This window comes from Suillus bovinus (assembly GCF_016758785.1).
Source record: "Suillus bovinus strain UH-Sbo-P2 chromosome Unknown EDB93scaffold_35, whole genome shotgun sequence".
Classification (NCBI taxonomy): domain Eukaryota; kingdom Fungi; phylum Basidiomycota; class Agaricomycetes; order Boletales; family Suillaceae; genus Suillus; species Suillus bovinus.
The window spans coordinates 257958-278849 of record NW_024542091.1 but is presented as its reverse complement, the minus strand read 5'-3'; the positions used below and the strand labels follow the sequence as shown (position 1 = coordinate 278849).

Below are 20892 nucleotides of genomic sequence, written 5' to 3'. Positions count from 1 at the left end.
CTCAGATCCCGTTGATTGACAAACATCACCTGGCGGCAGCAACCTGGAGGTTCCTATGGCCTATTTCTCAAGCCCAAGGCCACAGTCCTCAAGTTCCGCCATCAAGATTGTCAATCCGGCAGAACATGATGATAAGGCTAAATTTCAGGCCAAGAGAGGTAGCACCTTCAATTGACGCAAATATATCCATGCACAATTTGACCCGGTTCATCAGATTCTCCTCAGCGTCAATGTAGGAATATATTGATTTATGGGTAAAATCAGCTCTTCAGCGACAATGTAGTATTTTAATGCGTCACACAGATCTTGTCGTTATCAAGACAAAGGTTGTATCTATTATCATCCAGCGGTATGTGCAGTCCAAAGTAGTTGATAGTATACCGCCTCACAAGGTTCTTCAGGTTGAAGGTTCAAACAATCCGTACGAAGGGTTTTCGGTCCTTGACTGCCTCGACTCATGATCTCTCTAGACCAGGTCCAGAATCACCTCTTCCTGTTTCACTTTCTGCGCAGGCCGTCAACGCTCCCGTGTTTGTGCCAAAAGCGCCTTTTCACGCCATTGCATCTCCTTCTCCGACTTCGGCGTCATCATTCACTCCTTCGTAAGACCTCTATGCATTACCCTACGACTACTAAGATTTGTGTAGTCCTTCGCCTTCAACCTTTTATCCAAATCACGCCGAATACGATGATTATGGTGACGCTGTTTCCAATCAGACACCTCAAACATTGGAGCATCAATTAATTGATCAGTATCAGCTTGTGCGAATATATCCTTATATGCTTTCACTACGCTTATATCTACTTCAGGTGGATTATGACGACCATGCCTCACCGATGGGCAATTTCTATCAATCTCAACAGGCTACGTTTGTAAGGCAACCTGTAAGCTTCTCTTGCCAATCTGCATGGAGGGATGTGATACATTTCTTGTAGTTGGATTATCATCTCTACTCGCACCCTACTCCGGATGCCTTTCCCTCGACGCATTTTGTCTCTGATGCAATTCGCGAGGAGCTGCACAAACGTTCGGAAGCCTCGCAGCTGATCCCACTACCTGGACATAATCTACCTGACGAACTTCAGGGGTATCATTCCCTATCTCTCCTTGAACCTGCTGTCACAGAGCGACGCAAGTTTTTCAGTTGGTACTCTACTGTCTATCGTGCAACTAGTTCCAACGATGGTGTATCATATGCTCTTCGTCGCGTCGAAAGTTTGTTATATCTCTAGTATTTACTCCGCATTGTTGACTTGTGCAGATTTCAGGTTGATGCACCAAGCTGCGTTTGGAGCTATCGAAACGTGGTCACGCATTGAGCATCCAAGTATTGTTCGTGTCCGCGAAGCATTTACTACTCGTGCATTCAACGACAATTGTACGTTGGATCCTTATTCAACTTCGCTTGCTCTGACAAACGTAAACTAGCTTTGGTGGTTGCGTATGAATACTATCCGAATGCTCAGACTCTCTTTGAAATGCACATCAAACAGAAGCCGCTGGTATTTCAGCATGGCCGCCTTTCAGCCTTCTCGTCAGCATTACCTGAGGCGACTTTATGGTCGTACATGATCCAAATTGCTAGCGCCATCAAAGTAGTGCATGAAGCGGGCCTGGCAGTACGCATGGTTGACGCAACCAAAATCATAGTCACTGGCAAGAACAGGTGTGTTCCTTTCACCTCGTATCTGACTATCTTATGTCTGCGCGTAGAATTCGCATTGGTTCCTGTGGCATTGTAGACGTTCTGATGTACGATCCCCGCCAAGACCCTGCGATCGCCCAACAAGACGACCTCGCAATGTTTGGCCATCTTGTGTTTGCTCTCTGCTGTAATAATCTTGCAGCTATGAACACACTTCCTAAAGCACTTGACATGATAGGTCGCCTGTACTCTGCTGATGTGAAGGCTCTTGCTCTTTATCTGATATCTAAACCCGGTCCACACAAGGTTGTCCTCATTATCGGTATAGCCAGTGTCTAATAGTTTTTTCAGAATATCACACAAGTAATCGACATGATCGGAACAAATCGATTACTCCACGAAAGGGACGATATGCACAGGTAAACGAAAGTAGATGTATGCTGGTGCTGGTACTCATGCTGCAACTTAGTTCCGTCAATAGGCTTGAAGCTGAGCTCATGAGTGAACTCGAAAATGGGCGCCTGATTCGCCTTCTTTGCAAATTTGGTTTTATTAATGAACGACCTGTGTGCGTTTACCACTGCTCAATTTAAGCAGGACTTCTCAACCTTTGATTTTAGGTTTGCCCGTGAGCCTCGCTGGTCCGAAACAGGCGACAGATACATCATCAGGCTATTCCGAGACTACGTCTTTCATCAAGTGGACGAGAACGGTAACCCAGTCATCAATCTTTCGCATGTCTTAGCTTGTTTGAATAAGGTACTCTTTGTTCATTTGCTTGGAAAAAACATTCACGCTCTTCCTAGCTCGACGCCGGCACAGACGAGCGTATTATGCTCGTTTCCCGCGATGAACAAAGCTGTCTTGTTGTGAGCTACAAAGATGTGAAGGCCTGCATCGATGCTGCTTTTGGGTAAGACTTCATTGTCTCGTCTCGTTCTCATTATGTCTAACACCTATTTAGTGATCTAGCTCGGGCATCGCAATGATCGTCGATCTTTAATATGCAAAAATAGGTAGAATCTGAAAAAGACGCGAAAAATACAAAAATTATGATTTCATTGCGGTACATCGTATTACTTTACTGCGTTGGTAGTTTCATCTGTCTGATCTCGACGATGATGAGCATGGTTTGCCCTGTTGTCACCATATCACAACTCCGAACTCCCTAATCTAATTAAGGGAAAATCACGGTTGCGTAGTACACGATGAGTTCAGTTCACTCATGTACCAAAGCACTTGCAAGCTTGCAACGGCCTCGCCAGTTGCAACACGCATGGCGATTACAAAGTAACATGGCAAACAATACTTTCTCAACGTCATCGATAATGGCAGGCAATCGAGCTATCGTCTACAATACCAATGGTGACCCAGCTCGCGTCCTATCTGCATTCTCCTTCCCCGAACTGCCGCCCCCGCCGCCAGATACTGTAAACATAAGGTTTTTGCTTGCACCCATCAATCCCGCAGACATAAACGTTATTGAGGGTGTTTACCCCATGAAACCAGAGCCTGATGTTTTCCTCTCCCAGGCCAAGGATCACCCACTATTCGTGGGGGGAAATGAGGGCCTGGGCAAAGTGATAGATGTCGGTGAGGGTGTTGTCGGCCTGCAGAAGGATGACTGGGTTGTTATGACCAAAGCTCAGAGCGGAACATGGTCGTCAGCGAAGAATGTTGCCTTGTCGGATGTCCTAAAGGTTCCCAAGCAAGATCTGTCTGAGGCACAAGCTGCTACGATTACCGTACGTCTCATTGTCACTTAGATATCTTGATCACTTCAATTCTGACGTTGGTGAAGGTCAACCCGCCAACAGCTTACAACATGCTGCATGACTTTGCTCAACTTGTAAAAGGAGATTGGATCGTGCAAAATGGTGCGAACAGTGCCGTATGTACGGGGTTTCGTTCGTGCGCTGGCAGCAACCCTTACCTCAGTCTGTTTCTTAGGTTGGCCAAGCCGTGATTCAAATCGCAGCTGCCAAGGGATACAAGACTATCAACTTCATTCGTGACCGGTGTGTCATATTTACCACACTTACGGGCCTGTCTCAATCAACTAAAGAGATGGCGTTGAACTGCTGAAACAACATCTGAAACTACTGGGTGCAACGCACGTTGTGGCATATGACGAACTCACCGAGAAGTCCTTGAGAGCGAAGGTCAAAACGTGGACCGGAGGCAAGGTATCACCTACTTCATCTTCCCATTCGACAGACTGAGTAGCATTATGTAGGATATCCGCCTTGGTCTCAACTGCGTTAGCGGCAATACGACTACCCTCATGGCTCGCCTACTTGGGAACAATGCGCATCTTGTTTCATACGGGGCGATGTCCAAGGAACCTCTTTCACTTCCAACGTCGCTCTTTATTTTCAAGAACCTTGCTTGCCATGGTTTTTGGCAAAGCCGTTGGTATAGTGATAAATCCTTAGAAAAACGACAGGAACTGCTCAAGACGTTGACTGCACTCATGCGAGAGGGGAAGGTACGGATCTTGAATGATACTCGTATTCCATCTCATCTAGATTATCCAGCTTCAGGGCCCTGACTATGAAGTTTTGACGATTGGCGGGACGGAGAGTGACGACAGTGCGTCTGCCAAGATTCGTGACCTTGCAGCACGCTTAGGTCAAGGGATGTATGGGAAGAAAGTACTTTTGAAGGTCGAAGAAACTGTGACATGAAGATGATATCTCTGTCCACTTCAACCGTGCCCGGTTGATCATAGCCGTCTATCATAATTCCACTTACCTTGTTCCATAAATATTGAGGTTCATAGTTAGTGTCATAGCCAATATGATGATTTTGGTGTATAGGTTTGAAGCGGCAAGCTCGGATGCTGAGAATTGAAGTTAGCTTCCTCATTTGGGCAGACCCTTTGGAAAGTTGCTGACCCCATTGGCACGTTCCTCAAGGTCAATTGTTGTGGAAGCAATTCCCATCTCCCTAGGCATCAAGGGCTTGTCTCTGTTGCCCACCAGAGCAGTTGCGCAAGCTTACAGCTTTCTATTTCCAGCATGGCGCAGAGTTCATCCAGTGTTCAGTCTAGTCCCTATAGTTCCCAGCGGAGACATGCTTCCAAACACCGTTTCTTCGTGGTTGAGCTGTCACAAGCTCTTTTCGACTTCGTAATCCGACTTCTTCCAGCGCAAGAAGAGATGGCTGTGAAGGAAGATGTCAGGAAACTCCTTGAGAGGCTGATTCGCACAATCGAACCTGACAGCCGCCTACTATCATTCGGAAGCACCGCAAACGGCTTTAGCCTTCGCAACTCAGGTGAGCTTGGAATAGCTTGTCTCTTCCTCCTACAGGCTACAGTTTGATATAGACATGGATCTATGCTGCCTCATCGATTCCGCCGAGCGTCTGTCTGCATCCGACATGGTTACGATGCTCGGCGACCTCCTAGAACGCGGTTAGTTGGCATTGGAATTACGTGTCGATGTTCATTTACCGTGTTACCAGAAACCAAGTTTCACGTCAAACCGCTACCTCATGCACGTATACCAATCGTCAAGCTCTCCTTAGATCCATCTCCTGGACTACCACATGGTATCGCTTGCGATATCGGATTTGAGAATAGACTCGCCCTGGAGAATACAAGGCTGCTCATGTGCTACGCTATGATCGATCCCACACGTGTGCGGACACTAGTTCTCTTCCGTGAGTTTAATCACGGATTATCAACATTCTTCGATGATTCAACGGCTCTGCGCTAGTCAAAGTGTGGAGCAAGCGGAGGTAGGGATATCAAGATATCTGATACTTTCACATATTCTTATCATGTCAAGCAGAAACATCAACTCTCCGTACCAGGGAACACTATCATCCTACGGCTACGTTTTACTTGTCATATATTTCCTCATACATGTGAAGAATCCGCCTGTGCTACCAAATTTACAGCAAATGCCTCCCTTACGACCAATTTCTCAGGTATGTAAATTTATTCTTATATATCTCTCCTGATATCGGTCGGTTACAGGAGGACACCCACATTGGGGGGCATAATACTTGGTCGGTCTTCTTGATTATCATCACCAGCGAGGTGTTCATAACTTCACGTTGCAGGTTTTTTGACGACATAGAACTTCTACGCCAGCGATGGCAATCATCTAATACTGATAGTGTGGCTGATTTGTGAGTCATTGCTCGGTCGCTTCGTGGTTTAGAGTTTGATTTTATCTATAAACAGGTTGATTGATTTCTTCCGATATTATTCTCGTGATTTTACCTACAATACAGGTGTTGCTTCCATTCGGGGAGGCCTACTGAAGAAAGACAGCAAGGGATGGCAAAACGAGGCAAGTAGCTTAGCATCTTTGCGTCATTTTACGTGTTAACGAGCCATGCAGCTGGCAGCCGGCCGATATAATGACTCCAGAGAGCGAAATCGGTTCTGTATAGAGGTACGCGAATAGTGGCCCTTGTCTAACGATTGGCTCAAGTCCTCTGAATCATAGGATCCGTTTGAGATCGACTTCAACGTTGCCCGATGCGTAACAAAAGAAGGACTTTACCTGGTATGCTAGCCTTGCAGTCTATCGTAACCTTACTTATCAATTGCGCTAGATTCGTGGAGAATTCATGCGCGCATCTAGGATCCTTGCAATGCGCCCTCGCGCTTCTGTCGCACTTGCTCAACTATGTGAAGAAAAAGGGGAAGACCCACAAACAACTTCACCTCCGTCCGTCTTCGTCCCGCCTCGCCTGTCCATTCCTCCCCAGACACCATACACTGTTGGTAGCAACTCCATGAGGCCAAAGGGGGCATCCGCTGGGCGACTTTCACCCCAACCTGAGTTCTTTGAGCCTGAAAATAGACATTCGGGCGATAATTGTGTTCCATCTCGTACCCCACCCGAGCACATGGCTCCAAGAAGGACCCAGTGGACTAGCCCGCCCCCACCAGAGGCTCCGCCTGCCCACCACGCCATATTTGAGGATCAGCTTGACCAAGGCTTGGCATTGGCAACGTCTTCGACAATGGCGCGGGAGGCTGGGAAGCCAACGTCATCTCCTGAACATTTCGATCTCCTCAGCGATGAAGAGCGTCGATCAGATGTTACAGAGTCCGATGAAGTCCAATCTGTTCAGTCCTTCACTGAAGGATCACGTGCAACTCCCTTAGCATCTACGTCCTTTATCGAACCCGCAACGTCTGCTGACGGACCTAGCATCCGAGGTAGAGTGCCCTCGAGATCCTCGCGTCCCAGCGACAAAAATGCGGTTCCATCGAACGAGATCACCCTAATTGCTTACAAGGCTGAGCTCATCCGTCGTTCACACTCTGGCCCTCCAAATGGCAAGTCTAATCGTTTTTCCTGGCCCTCCGCCACATCCATTGCATATACTCCTACATTCGGATCATCAATATCTACGTCACAACCCTCTCGCTTGCATGTTCCAGACACCTCTGCTTCGACAAACACTGTATTTTATGAAACCACGGGCACGCAGCCGCGCTTTCCCCCTTACCCCTTACCCGCACCCGCACCCGCACCATCTCACTTGTCATCTAATGTGCCATTTTACATGCGAAACTATCTTGATCAGACCGTCAACAATGCCGCTACAATTGATATCTCCAGGAACGTTTCACCCTCATCGATCTCCCAAGCGCCGTTCACCCATTCACATTCACACACACCCTCCACTGCTACGATCACCTCCCGCGTTCAATTCATGCCACGACATCTTCCGGGGTCGCCACCACATTCGCCGCTGCGCAATAGCATGCACGGACGTATGGGCATGGTATGCGGGCCTGGAAGTGACTCATCTTCGCCGACATCCGGAAGTTGCTCACCATCTCCTTCACCTACTCTGCTGCACCAGCAACATGCGGTTGATGACTTTTCACGATACAACACGTTCAAGATGGTTGCTCCTCGCTTGAGACGCATTCGTGCGGACCCGGCGACGACGGACCTGACACCTGATGTTGCTTTGAGATAGCGCTAGGCTCGCATCGATCGATAATGCGGAGAGACGTACTTACTTGCACCTCGATTTGACCTTACACCATAGTTCAGGATTATTTGCTCTCGAAATATAGTCGGGCAACGAGCGGTCACATTTAGTTGTACATAACTTGAAGTAGACGGATACATGGACTATTGAAGAGGAATGGCACCGTCTACTCCTGAGCTACAAAGGGGTTTGCAATCTCCTCTGAGCCGTCGACGGGACTGAGGAGGGTAATGGTTGGTCCCCGAAGGACTACGAGGTTCAGCAAGCGGGTTTGAGGTTCAGGCTCTGGGGGTCAACTGTCAGCAGTGTGTACTCTGAAAGAGGAGTTCTGATGGCAGCACCATTAACTTGTTCCTCGACCCCGTCAAGAACGAGATTCAGCAATTGATCGTAACCCTTCAGGATCCCTGTCACTGAATAAAAAAAATAAAAAAAACCGATGAGGTGATGATCGATTATGTTGATCGACTAGTTACCTTCTCTACCGCCAGTGAATTTGACCCTTATTCTCTCATTGACGTACTTGGACAGGTCGAGGATAGCCTCCCGCTTGCCTTTACTTGAGTCTTTCCAACATGAGGAGCCACTCGGATAAGGGTTCTGGGGCGACTCACTTGACATCAGATGAAGCTGGAATTGGTCTACCTCGAGGTGGAGCACCTCCACGACCACCTCTAGCTGGAGCACGACCCTGTGATTGAATTAGATTTTTTAGCAAATGAAGTGATTGGGACATTGAATCGTACGCGATCTGCCATTAATTGAGCGAGTTGTGCACAAGGTTACTTGCTTGCAAGGCTGTTGCAGGCTGCTGTTGGCAGCAAGACAAGGAAACACAAAAATTGAAAAGCCGCTTGTTTGTTGAGTCGAAGGGTTTCTTCATCGTTTCGACTACTCTTGATCCAATTCATTGCTACTTCTCCTGGCACCAACGACGCTTTAACTGATCTCCCTCTTGCAAAATCGCAAACCATCTCTCTTTAAATATCAACGACTGTCACGCTGCAACGATTCTTCAATCATGAACGCCAGCGCACTCCTTGCTAATACCCTATCTCCAGGTAAGTCACTTTTCAATTTTCATGACTGTATATTTCAAGCTAATATCTGCCCTTCAAAGATGCTGCAACGCGTCAAACTGCTACTCAGCAACTTGAGAGTGCTTCTAGGGAGAACTACGTATATTCAATATCCCTTTTGTTCATTAGCCTTTAGCATGCTCAGACTTTTCACAGCCGGTGTATATGTTGATGTTATCAGATGAACTCCGCAACGAGAATTCTCAAATTCATACCCGCAATGCTGCTGGTCTTGCACTTAAAAATGCTCTCTCCGCCCGTGTACGTGAACGCGTTCTTAGTGAACTTTCATGATCTTTAAACATCGTGCATAGGATTCAACAAGGCAAGACGAGTACTCTGCAAGATGGATGGCCCTCGATGTCGATGCTAGACAAAAGATCAAGGAGGCATCCCTCTTAACTCTTGCATCTCCTCAACCAAGAGCAGGTGCAGTGGCTGCCCAAGTCGTTTCTGCGATCGCAGCCGTAGAGTTACCCGTCGGCCAATGGCCAGATCTCGTTGAAATCCTTCTCGGTTTTATCAACACGTCTGATGACACGAACTTGAAGATCGCCACTTTACAAGCTATTGGTTATATCTGTGAAACTATAGTACGTTTACTTTGTGCCACTCAACTACTCTGTCCTCATCTCGCATCATAGAAACCAGAGGTTTTGGCATTGAGGTCGAACGAGATTTTGACGGCTGTAATTCATGGTGCTCGCAAGGAGGAGCCCTCATCGGAAGTACAGCTTGCTGCGGTCCACGCGCTATTTAACTCCCTGGAGTTTGTACGGGACAATTTCGACCGAGAAGTACTGTTATATCGTTTTTTTGGCCTTTGCTCTACTAACGCGCATCAGGGAGAGCGAAACTACATCATGCAAGTTGTCTGCGAAGCTACCCAGAACCCGTCAGTATCAGTCCAAGTCGGCGCTTTCGAGTGTTTAGTCAAGATTATGGCACTGTACTATGACAAGATGGCATTTTATATGGAACAGGCCTTATTTGGCGTACGACTACTTGTTTATCCTGCCCCGAGTCCTCCTGACAGAACATATTTTCCAGCTTACTGTGATGGGCATGAAGCACTCTGATGAACGGGTCGCGCTGCAAGCTGTGGAGTTCTGGACCACTGTGTGTGAGGAAGAGATTGAGCTTGCCCACGAGGCACGAGAGGTACGCGGCATGATCATCTGCTATTCACACTAATCACGGTATTTTGCAGGCTGCCGAATACGATGAGCCGCCCGAACTAGAGTCTAAGCATTTTGCCAAGGTTGCCCTGCCGGAAGTAATTCCGGTTCTTCTTAACCTCCTGACGCAACAAGAAGAAGACGCCGACGAAGGCGAATGGAACCTTGCCATGAGCGCCGGCACTTGCCTAAACTACATGGCTCAAGCTGTTGCAGATGCAATTGTTCCCGCTGTCATCCCCTTCATCGAGGCACACATTAAGGCTCAAGACTGGCACCAGCGCGAAGCAGCTGTAATGACGTTTGGTTCTATACTGGACGGTCCTGATCCCCAAGTTCTCACCCCTCTCGTCAACCAGGCGCTTCCCCTCCTGATCGGCATGATGAACGATGAGAATCTCCATGTGAAAGATACAACAGCATGGACGCTCGGACGAATCTGTGATCTTCTAATTATAACAATCAAGCCCGATGTGCATCTTCATCCTCTGATTTCGGCGCTCGTCAACGGTCTTTCGGATCGCCCGCGCATCGTGACCAACTGCTGTTGGGCACTCATGAACCTCGCTGATCAGATCGGAATTTACCTCGACGAATACATCACCTCCGCATCTGAAAGCCCGCTCTCACCATATTTTGAGGGGATAGTAAGCGCCCTTCTGCGGGTCACTGAAACGTCCGTTACTTTTTTGTTCACGTGACCTTTAATCTGATCTTGTTTCACAGGACTGCAAACGAATCAAACTTCCGAACTTCTGCATATGAAGCCATCACGTCATATGTCTCCCATTCAACTACAGACTGTATTCCTGTAGTGCAAAACACCGTCATTGCGATTTTGCAGAGAATGGAGCAACTTCTAAACATGCAGGTGCGTTTCCTCACTTCATAATTTTCTTTCTATCTCATGTCCATTTTAGAACCAAATCGTTGGCGTTGATGACCGTAATAATTGGAACGAGCTACAGAGCAATCTCTGCAGCGTTGTCATCGTAAGCCATCATATACGTTCTTTCGCGCTATAGCTCATACATCGACAGAGCGTTATTCGGAGGCTCAGCGGAGGCATTCAACCAATGGCAGATCGAATCATGACCCTCGTTCTCCAGCTGATCCAAGGAGCAGGAAAGACGTCAACAGTGCTTGAAGACGCTTTCTTGGTTGTTGGATCGCTAGCTGCCGGTACGTTTCCCCTCCGATCAGGCCCACCCTAATATTGAGGTTCTTTGCCAGCACTGGAAGCCGGATTTGCACCATACATTCAAGCATTCCTGCCATTCCTGTATCCCGCCCTCAAAGCACATGAAGATACCCAGCTGTGCATGGTCGCCGTTGGCATCATCGGGGATATTTCACGTGCACTTGGCGATCAGAGCGCCCAGTACGCAGGCGCATTCATGAATGTTTTACTCGAGAACCTGCAGAGTAACGTTCTTAACCGCAATGTCAAGATATCAATATTATCTTGCTTTGGCGATATCGCGCTTGCTATTGGTCCTGCTTTTGATCCTTATCTGAATACGACTATGGACGTGCTGAGACAAGCGGGCTCCGTGCAACCTAACCCTGTGAGTTGGTTTATCAATCTCTGAACGTGTTCGATGCCAACTAATGCTCGTTAGCTTGACTTTGATCTCATGGACTATGTTGCTCAACTACGGGAAGGAATTCTAGAAGCATACACCGGGGTTGTCACTGGGTTCAAGAACACAGAGAAAGGTTTGCGTTTTTCTTGTAGATTAGTGTTACCGCTTACAATCGTCCCTAGCGCCCGCACTACTCCCTCACGTGCCCAGCATCCTCGAGCTCGTCCACCAATGTTTAGCAGACGAGGAGAGAACCGACTCCATTGTGAAACTCTCCTTTGGCCTCATCGGCGACCTCGCAGACTGTTTCTGCAACGGTCAGATCAAAGAACACCTGCTAGAGGAATGGATCGCACATGAATTCCGTAGCAAGCGCGGTATGCAGCAAGAAACGAAGAAGACGCTGCGATGGGCCCGTGAAGTGAGTATCTTCACCTCCCCTCTTCATCTCCAAGAACACTAATCTTCCACACAGATGATCAAACGCGCGACTGCATAGACACCCCCCTCCCCCGCTAATACACATCTCATCCTGTTGCACGCGATCTATCTCTCATTCTCTCATTCTCTGTCACTTTGATTTCTTCACCCGTCAGTTCAATCGCCATCTGAAGGAGGCACATGGATATCATTTTTGCATCTGCATGTAATAGAAGACGGTCTTACTAGTGTTGTTCTTTTTTTTCTCCGACGAACTCAAAAGCCCTTGTTGGTGGAGGTGTTGCAAGTAGGAGTCTCTCTACATAAGCGGGTTTGCGCCCTGTCCTTTGTATCCCTTATCGAATCCTCTTTCTATTCCACAATTAGTTAGTTATCATTCCTTCGAGTAATCAGAACCGGGGCATCGTTCATGAATTTTTGTGTAATACAAGATTGAATATAAGGAGTACATACATAGCAATAAGATTGAAAGAAAGCGACGAGATGAATGATACACAAAGCGATCCATGAAGAAACCACATCAAAGTCTGCTCTCCAACAAAACAGTCTCTTTCCTCCATCCCAACGCACCACGCCCAAACGCAGCTTCAAGAGCCTCGTCGATAGTCCTCACAAAGAAAAATTGCATCTCCCGACGAACTTCCAAAGCCACATCATGTTCCACGTCTTTACGGTTCGCCCACGGTAAGATCACCTTGCGGATCTGTGCGCGGTGCGCACCGAGCACTTTCATTCGAATTCCGCCTACGGGCGTCACGCGCCCGCGAAGTGTGATCTAGACAGAAATCAGAATCAGAATGTGCTTTATTGTGTATCAGGGCACACACCTCTCCTGTCATAGCAATATCCTTCGGAACACATGCCCCGCTCAAAAGAGACACAAATGCGCATATCTAGTTACCTATCAATTCGTTCCCCTCAAAAAAAACTACACAAAAAACGCACCATAGCAATCCCTGCACTCGGCCCATCTTTCTTCTGCGCCCCAGCAGGTAAGTGTAAGTGCACATCAATCACATCCGGAACCTTGAGCGGATCAACCCCCCTTCCAGCTGTGATCCCTAGCTCAAAAGCATGCGTCTTCACCCAACTCAACGCGATCTCCCCACTTTCCTTAATCACGTCCCCCAAGCTCCCCGTAAGCTTCAACCTTCCCGTCCCTGGAAGAGCGGTACTTTCGACTGGCAAGATACCCCCCTCGCCCATGCCGGTGACTACGAGCCCGTATACGACGCCTCGTTTTTCTTCCCGGTCGCGTTCTTCGCCGTCCCACCGAGGTATACCAAGGATCTTTTCGAGTTCATGGGGTTCTACGGTTGCTCGCCATTCATTCCCGACACCGTTCCCATCTGTGTTCCCGTCCTGTTTCTCGTTCTCGTTCCCGCTCCTCTTTGCATTCCCCTCCCCTTCCACGGCACCGTTCCCCTTATCGAGCCACTCAGCCCACTCCACAGCCTTAAACCTAACAACAGCCCCAATGGCCCGCTCCAAACTCCTGACGCCCGCTTCCCGCGTATACATAGTAGCCACATGCAACAGCGCGTCATCGGTTAGCGTCAACTGAGAATCCGAAAGCCCGTTGGCGCAGATTTGCTTCGGGAGGAGGAAGCGTTTCGCGATGTGCATTTTCTCGTCGTAGGTGTATCCTTTGGGTGGGTTAGCTTTGATACGACGGCGATGATCGTGGGGAAGGGAAGCTCACCTGATAATTCAACCACCTCACATCGATCCAGCAAAGGCGCAGATATCGTGTCTAGGGTATTGGATGTGCATATGAAAAGCACCTGACTGAGGTCAATAGGTACATTGATATAATGATCCTGCATCATCCCCACCCCCATAGTCAGTCAAATCTACTACGGACAATATGATGCGAAGGAAACGCACATTAAACGAATGATTCTGTTCAGGATCGAGAACTTCAAGGAGAGCAGCAGCCGGATCGCCATGGAAATTACTATGTCCTACTTTATCCACTTCGTCCCTGTTCATTCAATTCAACGTCACGACCGTTCCTGGCTGTGAATTCCACAGAAGCCTTACAATAAGATCACGGGATCGTTTCTGCCGGCTTTTCGGAGAGCTTGAACGATGGAGCCTGGGCCAGATGCCACATATGTTCTCCGGTGTCCCCTATTATTAACTTAGTCGTTGAATAAGGTGAGAAAAGGGGGTGCAGACCGGATCTCTGCTTCGTCCCGGACACCGCCCAGTGATATGCGCTGGAACGGCCTTCCCAAAGCCTTTGCGATAGATTGTCCGAGAGAGGTCTTTCCTGTTCCAGGGGGACCGACGAACCTGTAAATCTGTTCGGGTGTCATGTCCATGATATGCAAGATGCACGCACAAAAGTATTGGTCCCTTTACGCCCTTGCTCTTCTTTGGTGGTGTGGGGGTAACACCTAAGGAAGCACTCGTCGAGAGGGTGTCCCCTTGAGCTTGAGTCCGAGCTGCATCCGCAATGGCACGCAAACGCACGACTGCGAGGTATTCCATGAGTCTGCGTTTTATCTGGTCGAGGCCGTAATGGTCCGCGTCGAGTTGTGCGCTAATAGAGAGTGAGTGGAGAACGGGGGAGGGTGAGGGAATAACTTACCGTGCTCTGGTAAGGAAACTAGGGTCCTTTAGAACGTCAGGAGGGGTTGTTGTTAAGTTTGATGGCCATGGCACGGATGTGAGCCATTCGAGCTATACAGCTCTGAGTATAAAACTTTGATATATCAACTGTACTCACGTATGAGCGAATGACGCCATTCTCGACGCTTCCCTGAGGAATCCTTTTCAATCTGCGCCACTCGCGAACGCCGACTTTGCGTTCCTCTGAATTAACGTTTAAAGCTTCAATCTTGCAGCGTAAATCAGCAAGGTCATCCGCATCTGCTTGGTCGTCGTCGTCCAACTCGTTAGGCCCTCCTGTACCGAACCCAGGACCAACACTGGTAGAAGAGCTTTGTAAACTTTGAAGCTCGCGTTGAATTGCAGCTAATTGCTGACGGAGAAAGTATTCCTTCTGCTGGCGGGAAAATGACTCGTCAACGGCTGATGCGATCTTCTTTGATACTTCCTGAATGGAAGACTGTTTGACAAAGAGTTCTATAGCGCGACGTAGACGGTCTTCTACATCAGTAGCAGCGAGAAATGCTGCAGAAATATTAATAAATGGGCATGAAAAGTGAAAGATACTGACCGAGTTTGTCTGGGTATTGAGATGATACAGCAGCCACGAGAACATCTGCTATCCAAGCAGCACGTTGCTCTGAGATGTCCTCTACTATTGCAGCTACTCTTAGCCAGTCGTCTTTGCGTTGTGGCTGGAGAGAGTCCTTTGCAAGACGGTCGAGGAGGACGAGTGCAGCATGTTTGAATGCTTCGACTGTATCTCTTGAGGGGATTCCATCAGAGGAAGAATAGATGACAGTATGAACAGGAAGAGTGTCTGATTGATCTATGTGAATTGGAGAAGGGAAACGAATTCTTTCTATACCGTGGAGGGAAAGTAGATAGGGCTGAGTGGGAGAAGATTGATTTCTTGGTCTTACAAGACGAGCTATTCTTGCAGCAGTTCCGTATGTGACTTCCGAGGGTGAGTCAGGAGCTGGAAGTGGAATTGCAGCGAGAACTGCATCTGAATCAGCCAAGAGCGAGAGAATAGCGTCAGCGAGTGAACGACTGATAGGAAGCATGAGACGAGCAGTTGGTAGTAAAATCAGTGGATGAGGAAGCAACAAAACTGGAAGTTTAGATGATCCCATCACTGTCGTCGTCGTCGAGCTCAATGTTAGTTGTTATCGAGCTCGTCGTCGTTGCCGGTGGACCCGGTAAGTCCACAATTCACGTGATGTTTTACGCGGAAGTCATGTGATTACGCGTTCAAAACGAACCAAAGTATTGTTCTTCTTGAACCATCGCAAGAAGCTCCCATCGTCGTCGTCGTCGACGATGTGGTCGAAATTAAGTAACGCTCTCAAGCCAATCAAGGATGTCGACCAAGATCAACCAACAGACGTTCTATCAAGAGTCTACGAGCAACATCCAAACCTCTCTGTATTCCCCGAAACTACCAAGAAGCTCAGTCTACCCAAGAAAGTCAGATCACATCTTCATTTGAGAGCAAACAGTCAGCGTTTTTTTCATTGCATTGGTCTGTATTCTGACCATTCAAACAGGTTCACAAGTGTCTTTCACTCGAGGTTCATCTGACACAGTTCGAGATTCATCTCGTCCCTCGTTCGAAGGCAGCGTCAGGTCAATTCTCCGTGATCCAAAGACACCAGGAACTGGCCAAAACGTCCGGTTCTTCTCTCGAGATGCCTACAAAGCCATCAGCCCAGATACTTCAGCTTCCATATCCGAACCATCTCCAATCTCATTTGCAGATCGTCTAGCACGAGTAGCCCGTCCTTCTGCAATGGACGTATTTGCAGAGGCAGACTCTTCAAATCTATTCAACTCGAGCCTTGGAAATGAAATACCACAAGGACTCAAAACACCAATGCTAGATACGGCTATCGAAATTCCAGATGGTTTTCCTCTAGAAACTTCAACTCCCTTCAGAGGCCTCCCGGAAATACCGGTAGACCCTTCCTTCGCCTTGTCCCCCACAAACTCTACATTTTCAGGTGAAATTAGCATCCCACCCACTTCCCCTCCCCCGAGAACCCGTCGCTCCCGCGCGCTCAGCGACACAGTATTCCAAACAATGCTCAGAAAACACGCACCAGAAGCAGATATCAACGATACTTCGAACGCTTCACTCGTACTCGTTTCAGAGCCACCAGACCCATTCCGCGCAAACGCAACAACCTACTACACACCAGGAACAATGATTCCCCCTACCCCTCCCCAACCATCACACTCCCGCACAGCTTCAAAAGAGGAAGACATCATCTGGAACCTTCGTACCCAACTAGCTCTTTCACAAGAACTCTGCGCACAGTACGAGATCGACCTGGGAGCTAGAGATGAACTCGTTCAAGCTCTTACTCAACGCGCAGAAGTTGCCGAAAAAGAAAAAGAAAAAAGCAGAAACGTCTTGCGCAGCTGGAAGAAGAAAGCAGGTGAACTCGAACGCATGTGTCGCAGCCTCGAAGAGGAAGTCGACACCTCCCGACAAGAAAGCCTTGAGCGCAGCGTCATGGACGAGGCAAGCGGTGAAGCCCTTCGCATGCTCCATCGCCAAATATCACAGCTCGAACGCGAAAAGGAGGCGTTGCAAGACCACACGGATACAACCTACTTACGAGAACAGCTCCATGAAAAGGAAGCGGAGCTCAAGAAACTTGACGAGGAATTGAAGGGTCGAGATGACGCGGAACGTGTCTTGCGCGAAGAGATTCAAGAAGCTAGAGAACACATGGATTATCTCACAACTAATTCTGTACGGTCTTCGATGGCGGAAGAAGCTCTCGTCGTAGCAAGCAGGGAGGAACGAGAGAGGCATCAAGTCCTCGAACTTGCATGGGAGGAGGAACGAGCGCGAATGGGTAATGCTCACGAGGCTCTCCAGATGGAGAAGAACGCCCTCGCTGATGCTGTCCAGCGTATTTCTTCAGAATTGGAGTGTATCAACTCAGAACACGCCACCACCATCGGAATCTTGCACAAGGACCTCGACGCAGCCCATCGAGATTCCGCAGAACTCCGTAACACCATCGACGACCTCCAGAACGACAACGAAGTTCTCAAATCGGACCTCGAGTCTCTCGAAACCAAGTTTCTGAACATGGAAGAAGAATGGAGTGACGGCGAGAACCAGCGCATCGAACTCGAATCAGAGCTCCAGCGAACCACTGAAGAGGTACGGTATCGCATTCTTTCCAGTTGATCTCGCTTACTGACACATTACAGCACGAATCCCGCATCACATCCCTAACCGCCGAACTTGCCTTTGCCAACGAAAATGTCTCCCGCCTCGAATCCAACATCGAAGAGCGCGATGTCTCCATCTCTACCCTCACCACCACCCTCCTCAAACACACAGATGAAGCCGAATCCCTCCGCGAAGAGCTCACTACTCTCAAAGTCGAGCATTCCCGCGCTTTCTCCGCTCAAACCCGTGCTCTTCAAGATCTCCAAATCCAAGAAAAAGACTTGCGCACGCAGCTTGAAGTCGCAGTTCGAGAAAAGGCAGAGAGCGATATCATGTTGGGCATGAGTAAAGAGCGCGTGGGTTCGTTAGTGGATGAAGTCGCGAAGCTGAGGAGGGCAGTGCATGAGATGCAGCAGACGAGTGCTGCGCGTGAAGTGACCATTGTACAGTTGCGCAAGGAACGGGAGAGGGATCGGGAGGATGTTAACGGGCTTAATATTGCTTTGGATTCGAAACAGCAAGAACTTGAACTCGTGAGTCCTCTTTGAATATTTTTGGTTGTGTCTCATGTGTGATATCAGATCAAGAGAAAGATTTCGTTGAAGAGTGTCGCAGCGTCGAGTACCCCAGTTCCAAGCAGGGCTATAAGGCGCGAATCGATGGTTGGTACCCCTTCTTCATCCCGACCTCCTTCGTCTATGTCAGACGCATCGAAAGACGGGAAATCGGACACGCCTTCTACATCTTTAACGCCCCGCGCGAGCCTCAGCACTCTCACCCGCAGCGTGCGTATCAACGCCACCGCCAATCCCCCTGGCAAAATGGGACCTCCAGTTACTAAACCCCGTTCATCACTTGCTACGACCACACCTCCCACCCGAACATCACTAGTTTCATCTGCATCACACGCACCTTCGTCCCTCGGCAAGTCAAACACGACTACAAGACCTAGTGGTCTTGGGATGGGGATGACGCGGCGGGTGTCGACGAGCTCTGTAGAGAGTAATCTGAAGACACCTGTTGCATCTAGTACGAGGAGGGTCAGTGTTAGTTCGAGCGTGCCGAGTGAGGTTGATGAGAAGGAGAATGTGATGGTGGCTGTGAGCGCTAGAGTAGTGAAGGCGCCGAGAAGGGTTGTGCCTGCTTAGACTTGCTGCGCCACGACACAGCATCACTATTGTTCCGCTTCAAGTTTCGACACGGTGTCTATGCAAACCCCGCAAAGGGTTGTACTAATTTAGACCTCACCACGCTCTGTTCCAGCATATCACTAATCCCCGCCCGCATACATTCATTCCTCCCTCGCTCTCGGACACACCTGCTTTATGGCATATTTCCTCTTGATACACGGTACTGATATAACGTCGCAGTCATATTCCAAATCTCAAAGTCGAAGTCGATACCCTCATCTGCACTGTTTTATGGCCACGGTACCGCAGCACTATTGCATCGAATCTTTGTATGTCTGCTATCTCTCATATTATTATCTATTTTCCTCATACCATTATTTTCTATTACTTTTATTTTCCATTTTGTTCAATCATCCGATTCGTGGTGTCCATCAAGTGTCCATTGGTAATTCGTTTTGCTGCGTGTTGTGCTTGGCTGGTTGTGTGTATGTATATTTTGTAGTTGATAAATATATTATATTATGCTAGCAAAGTAATGGCAAAAAAATTATGTAACGAATACAATTATAGTAACGTTACTACTTAACGTTGCAATTGCTTTGCTCATAACTGTAACTGTCTCTTCGAATTCCTTCGATATGTCTGGCTGGTGGGGGGACCATACTACTTTGCTTGAGAACCATACTTCTCGCAAGTCCGACCCCGACGGGGCCCAGGAATACTTTGTTCCGTTACACTGTGTAACAGTGTTGTCACTCAGCTCAAATTGAACCTTTCATTTGAACTACAGCATCATGTTCAAATACTCAAAGTCGTCCTTGCTCCATATATATGTCAATGAACGTCGAATGTTCAACTTGATGAACTTGGAAGGCACGAAAACATCATATGTTCTAACCAACTTGTCACTCCTTGCTGCTAGCGCTAAAACTCTTCATGAAATCAAGTCATGGGGACTTTTTGCTATGTAAGCTAGGACGCCGTGGGTTGTGATGTTGACTTGTACGGTGATCGCATGACTCTCCCTCAAGAACATCTAACGGTCTACCACGTCTGACTTTGAAAGGAGTCGGGCTGTTGCATCGTAACGAAGCTGTCAAGTATCCCACAATCCCATCTGACATGGTTACATGACCGTCGTGTGTCCAGTCATTCGCGCTTCCGCAGGTTTCCGCTCGTGATGACGTTTGAATGCCAGTGATCGGTCAACTTGCCTAAAGCACAGAGGTATGTGTTATGGACTTCATTGCACCCGATTTCTTACCTATAAGTATTTTGAGGTCCTGGTTTGTCTGGCATCTTTGCGATCTTGTCTGTCCTTTCTCTTAGTGTTTCTGTCTAGTAAACATGAACACACTAATATCTGTGCTTTACCTTGGTCTCATAGGCCTTGTTACTGCCTTTCCCTTGTCACTCATTGCAAGGCAAGATGGACCAACTTCTGCCTCTAAGTCCTGCCTCTCGCTTCAAACTAGCTGTAATGCGACCACGGTTGATCTCACCAACTTTTACAACTACATGTCATGCTTCCTCCTAACTGTATGTTCATCAGACGTCGAGATCCCTGCCCAGGTCCTCAATGCATTCCATGCGCCTGCGACCCAACCTCGGCTGACCGAATCTGTCAGAATAAAATTTATCATTCGTGTTCTTTGCTAATTTGGTGGTGCTATAGGTTTTCTATGCCATTTCAAACGGGAATTCGTACATGACGGAACAAAACTACATTGATGTGTATTATCATCAGATTTCCATCACTCCTGATGGCTCCTACCCTGACGAGTAAGTCTTCCTACAATACTGTGAGGTTCGAATTCTTAACGATTTTATTTGTAGTGTCACTCACATTCGTGATCAGTGGTCGACCATCGCTGCTTGAACCGGTTTCTGCGCTACTGGAAGCATTCCTTATGAAAACCTTGCTGTGTGTACTCGTTGCTTTTAGATAATAATATCTCTTCTTCCATTTTTTCCAGGACTGGCTTGAGTATTCATCTGTGCCTGGAGTGTGTCCCGCAGTGGCATCGTGCAACACTACTATAGCGGCATC

General features: G+C 48.1%; 8 protein-coding genes across 8 annotated transcripts; 6 read left to right on the top strand and 2 right to left on the bottom strand.

Moving 5' to 3' along the window:
• Positions 1–55: 55 nt before the first annotated feature.
• Positions 56–2557, top strand: EDB93DRAFT_1287726 (uncharacterized protein; the record flags this gene model as incomplete). The annotated part of the gene is made up of 13 exons (XM_041454527.1): positions 56–158; positions 215–254; positions 304–368; positions 476–602; positions 648–885; positions 937–1216; positions 1263–1379; positions 1430–1667; positions 1715–1952; positions 1998–2065; positions 2116–2214; positions 2267–2405; positions 2453–2557. Coding segments are annotated over 13 exons (1857 nt in total), but the record flags the coding sequence as incomplete, so codon positions are not given.
• A 297-nt stretch (positions 2558–2854) lies between these two features.
• EDB93DRAFT_1087070 (uncharacterized protein) lies at positions 2855–4333 on the top strand (the record flags this gene model as incomplete). The annotated part of the gene is made up of 6 exons (XM_041446015.1): positions 2855–3391; positions 3448–3537; positions 3597–3666; positions 3714–3832; positions 3883–4134; positions 4184–4333. The coding sequence occupies 6 exons, from the start codon at positions 2855–2857 to the stop codon at positions 4331–4333; spliced, it is 1218 nt and encodes a 405-aa protein (XP_041306815.1).
• A 175-nt stretch (positions 4334–4508) lies between these two features.
• EDB93DRAFT_508234 (uncharacterized protein) lies at positions 4509–8044 on the top strand. The gene is made up of 11 exons (XM_041456584.1): positions 4509–4925; positions 4978–5064; positions 5115–5312; positions 5369–5390; positions 5444–5582; positions 5632–5663; positions 5718–5786; positions 5842–5950; positions 6002–6055; positions 6110–6169; positions 6219–8044. Exons 1-11 carry the CDS (start codon positions 4667–4669, stop codon positions 7602–7604), a joined length of 2415 nt encoding a protein of 804 aa, XP_041306814.1. The 5' UTR covers positions 4509–4666; the 3' UTR covers positions 7605–8044.
• EDB93DRAFT_1087151 (uncharacterized protein) lies at positions 7786–8240 on the bottom strand (the record flags this gene model as incomplete). Its single annotated transcript, XM_041446027.1, has 3 exons — positions 7786–7904; positions 7961–8032; positions 8096–8240. 3 exons carry the CDS (start codon positions 8238–8240, stop codon positions 7786–7788), a joined length of 336 nt encoding a protein of 111 aa, XP_041306813.1.
• Positions 8241–8460: 220 nt separating this feature from the next.
• On the top strand, positions 8461–12322 carry EDB93DRAFT_1151276 (karyopherin Kap95). The gene is made up of 15 exons (XM_041449711.1): positions 8461–8680; positions 8740–8798; positions 8855–8959; positions 9013–9291; positions 9343–9495; positions 9544–9693; positions 9749–9859; positions 9909–10552; positions 10603–10747; positions 10797–10868; positions 10917–11058; positions 11110–11444; positions 11499–11595; positions 11645–11883; positions 11938–12322. The coding sequence occupies exons 1-15, from the start codon at positions 8641–8643 to the stop codon at positions 11959–11961; spliced, it is 2595 nt and encodes an 864-aa protein (XP_041306812.1). The 5' UTR covers positions 8461–8640; the 3' UTR covers positions 11962–12322.
• On the bottom strand, positions 12323–15713 carry EDB93DRAFT_1151271 (Lon protease C-terminal proteolytic domain-containing protein). The gene is made up of 11 exons (XM_041449710.1): positions 15091–15713; positions 14638–15044; positions 14500–14591; positions 14251–14451; positions 14085–14201; positions 13947–14036; positions 13791–13887; positions 13606–13723; positions 12849–13549; positions 12731–12796; positions 12323–12678 (listed from the first exon to the last, which is right to left on the bottom strand). Exons 1-11 carry the CDS (start codon positions 15653–15655, stop codon positions 12424–12426), a joined length of 2709 nt encoding a protein of 902 aa, XP_041306811.1. The 5' UTR covers positions 15656–15713; the 3' UTR covers positions 12323–12423.
• Positions 15679–18860, top strand: EDB93DRAFT_1251345 (uncharacterized protein; the record flags this gene model as incomplete). The annotated part of the gene is made up of 5 exons (XM_041453144.1): positions 15679–15721; positions 15790–16020; positions 16070–17700; positions 17751–18245; positions 18294–18860. The coding sequence occupies 5 exons, from the start codon at positions 15679–15681 to the stop codon at positions 18858–18860; spliced, it is 2967 nt and encodes a 988-aa protein (XP_041306810.1).
• A 1115-nt stretch (positions 18861–19975) lies between these two features.
• Positions 19976–20833, top strand: EDB93DRAFT_508176 (uncharacterized protein). The gene is made up of 4 exons (XM_041456583.1): positions 19976–20069; positions 20123–20465; positions 20518–20624; positions 20679–20833. The coding sequence occupies exons 2-4, from the start codon at positions 20190–20192 to the stop codon at positions 20719–20721; spliced, it is 426 nt and encodes a 141-aa protein (XP_041306809.1). The 5' UTR covers positions 19976–20069; positions 20123–20189; the 3' UTR covers positions 20722–20833.
• Positions 20834–20892: the final 59 nt, after the last annotated feature.

What these genes read in the sequence shown, in the direction of transcription:
- EDB93DRAFT_1151271 (XM_041449710.1), bottom strand. Translation starts at nt 15,655, where the DNA reads ATGGGATCATCTAAACTTCCAGTTTTGTTGCTTCCTCATCCACTGATT. An exon ending in ATGGCGTCATTCGCTCATAC is followed by an intron (nt 14,592 to 14,637) that starts GTGAGTACAGTT and finishes AGAGCTGTATAG; the next exon opens with CTCGAATGGCTCACATCCGT. An exon ending in GTAAAGGGACCAATACTTTT is followed by an intron (nt 14,202 to 14,250) that starts GTGCGTGCATCT and finishes ACAGATTTACAG; the next exon opens with GTTCGTCGGTCCCCCTGGAA.
- EDB93DRAFT_1151276 (XM_041449711.1), top strand. Translation starts at nt 8,641, where the DNA reads ATGAACGCCAGCGCACTCCTTGCTAATACCCTATCTCCAG. An exon ending in TGCTAATACCCTATCTCCAG is followed by an intron (nt 8,681 to 8,739) that starts GTAAGTCACTTT and finishes TGCCCTTCAAAG; the next exon opens with ATGCTGCAACGCGTCAAACT. An exon ending in GGGACAATTTCGACCGAGAA is followed by an intron (nt 9,496 to 9,543) that starts GTACTGTTATAT and finishes AACGCGCATCAG; the next exon opens with GGAGAGCGAAACTACATCAT.
- EDB93DRAFT_508176 (XM_041456583.1), top strand. Translation starts at nt 20,190, where the DNA reads ATGAACACACTAATATCTGTGCTTTACCTTGGTCTCATAGGCCTTGTT. An exon ending in AACCTCGGCTGACCGAATCT is followed by an intron (nt 20,466 to 20,517) that starts GTCAGAATAAAA and finishes GTGGTGCTATAG; the next exon opens with GTTTTCTATGCCATTTCAAA. An exon ending in GATGGCTCCTACCCTGACGA is followed by an intron (nt 20,625 to 20,678) that starts GTAAGTCTTCCT and finishes TTTTATTTGTAG; the next exon opens with TGTCACTCACATTCGTGATC.
- EDB93DRAFT_508234 (XM_041456584.1), top strand. Translation starts at nt 4,667, where the DNA reads ATGGCGCAGAGTTCATCCAGTGTTCAGTCTAGTCCCTATAGTTCCCAG. An exon ending in ATTGGGGGGCATAATACTTG is followed by an intron (nt 5,664 to 5,717) that starts GTCGGTCTTCTT and finishes TTCACGTTGCAG; the next exon opens with GTTTTTTGACGACATAGAAC. An exon ending in CAAAAGAAGGACTTTACCTG is followed by an intron (nt 6,170 to 6,218) that starts GTATGCTAGCCT and finishes CAATTGCGCTAG; the next exon opens with ATTCGTGGAGAATTCATGCG.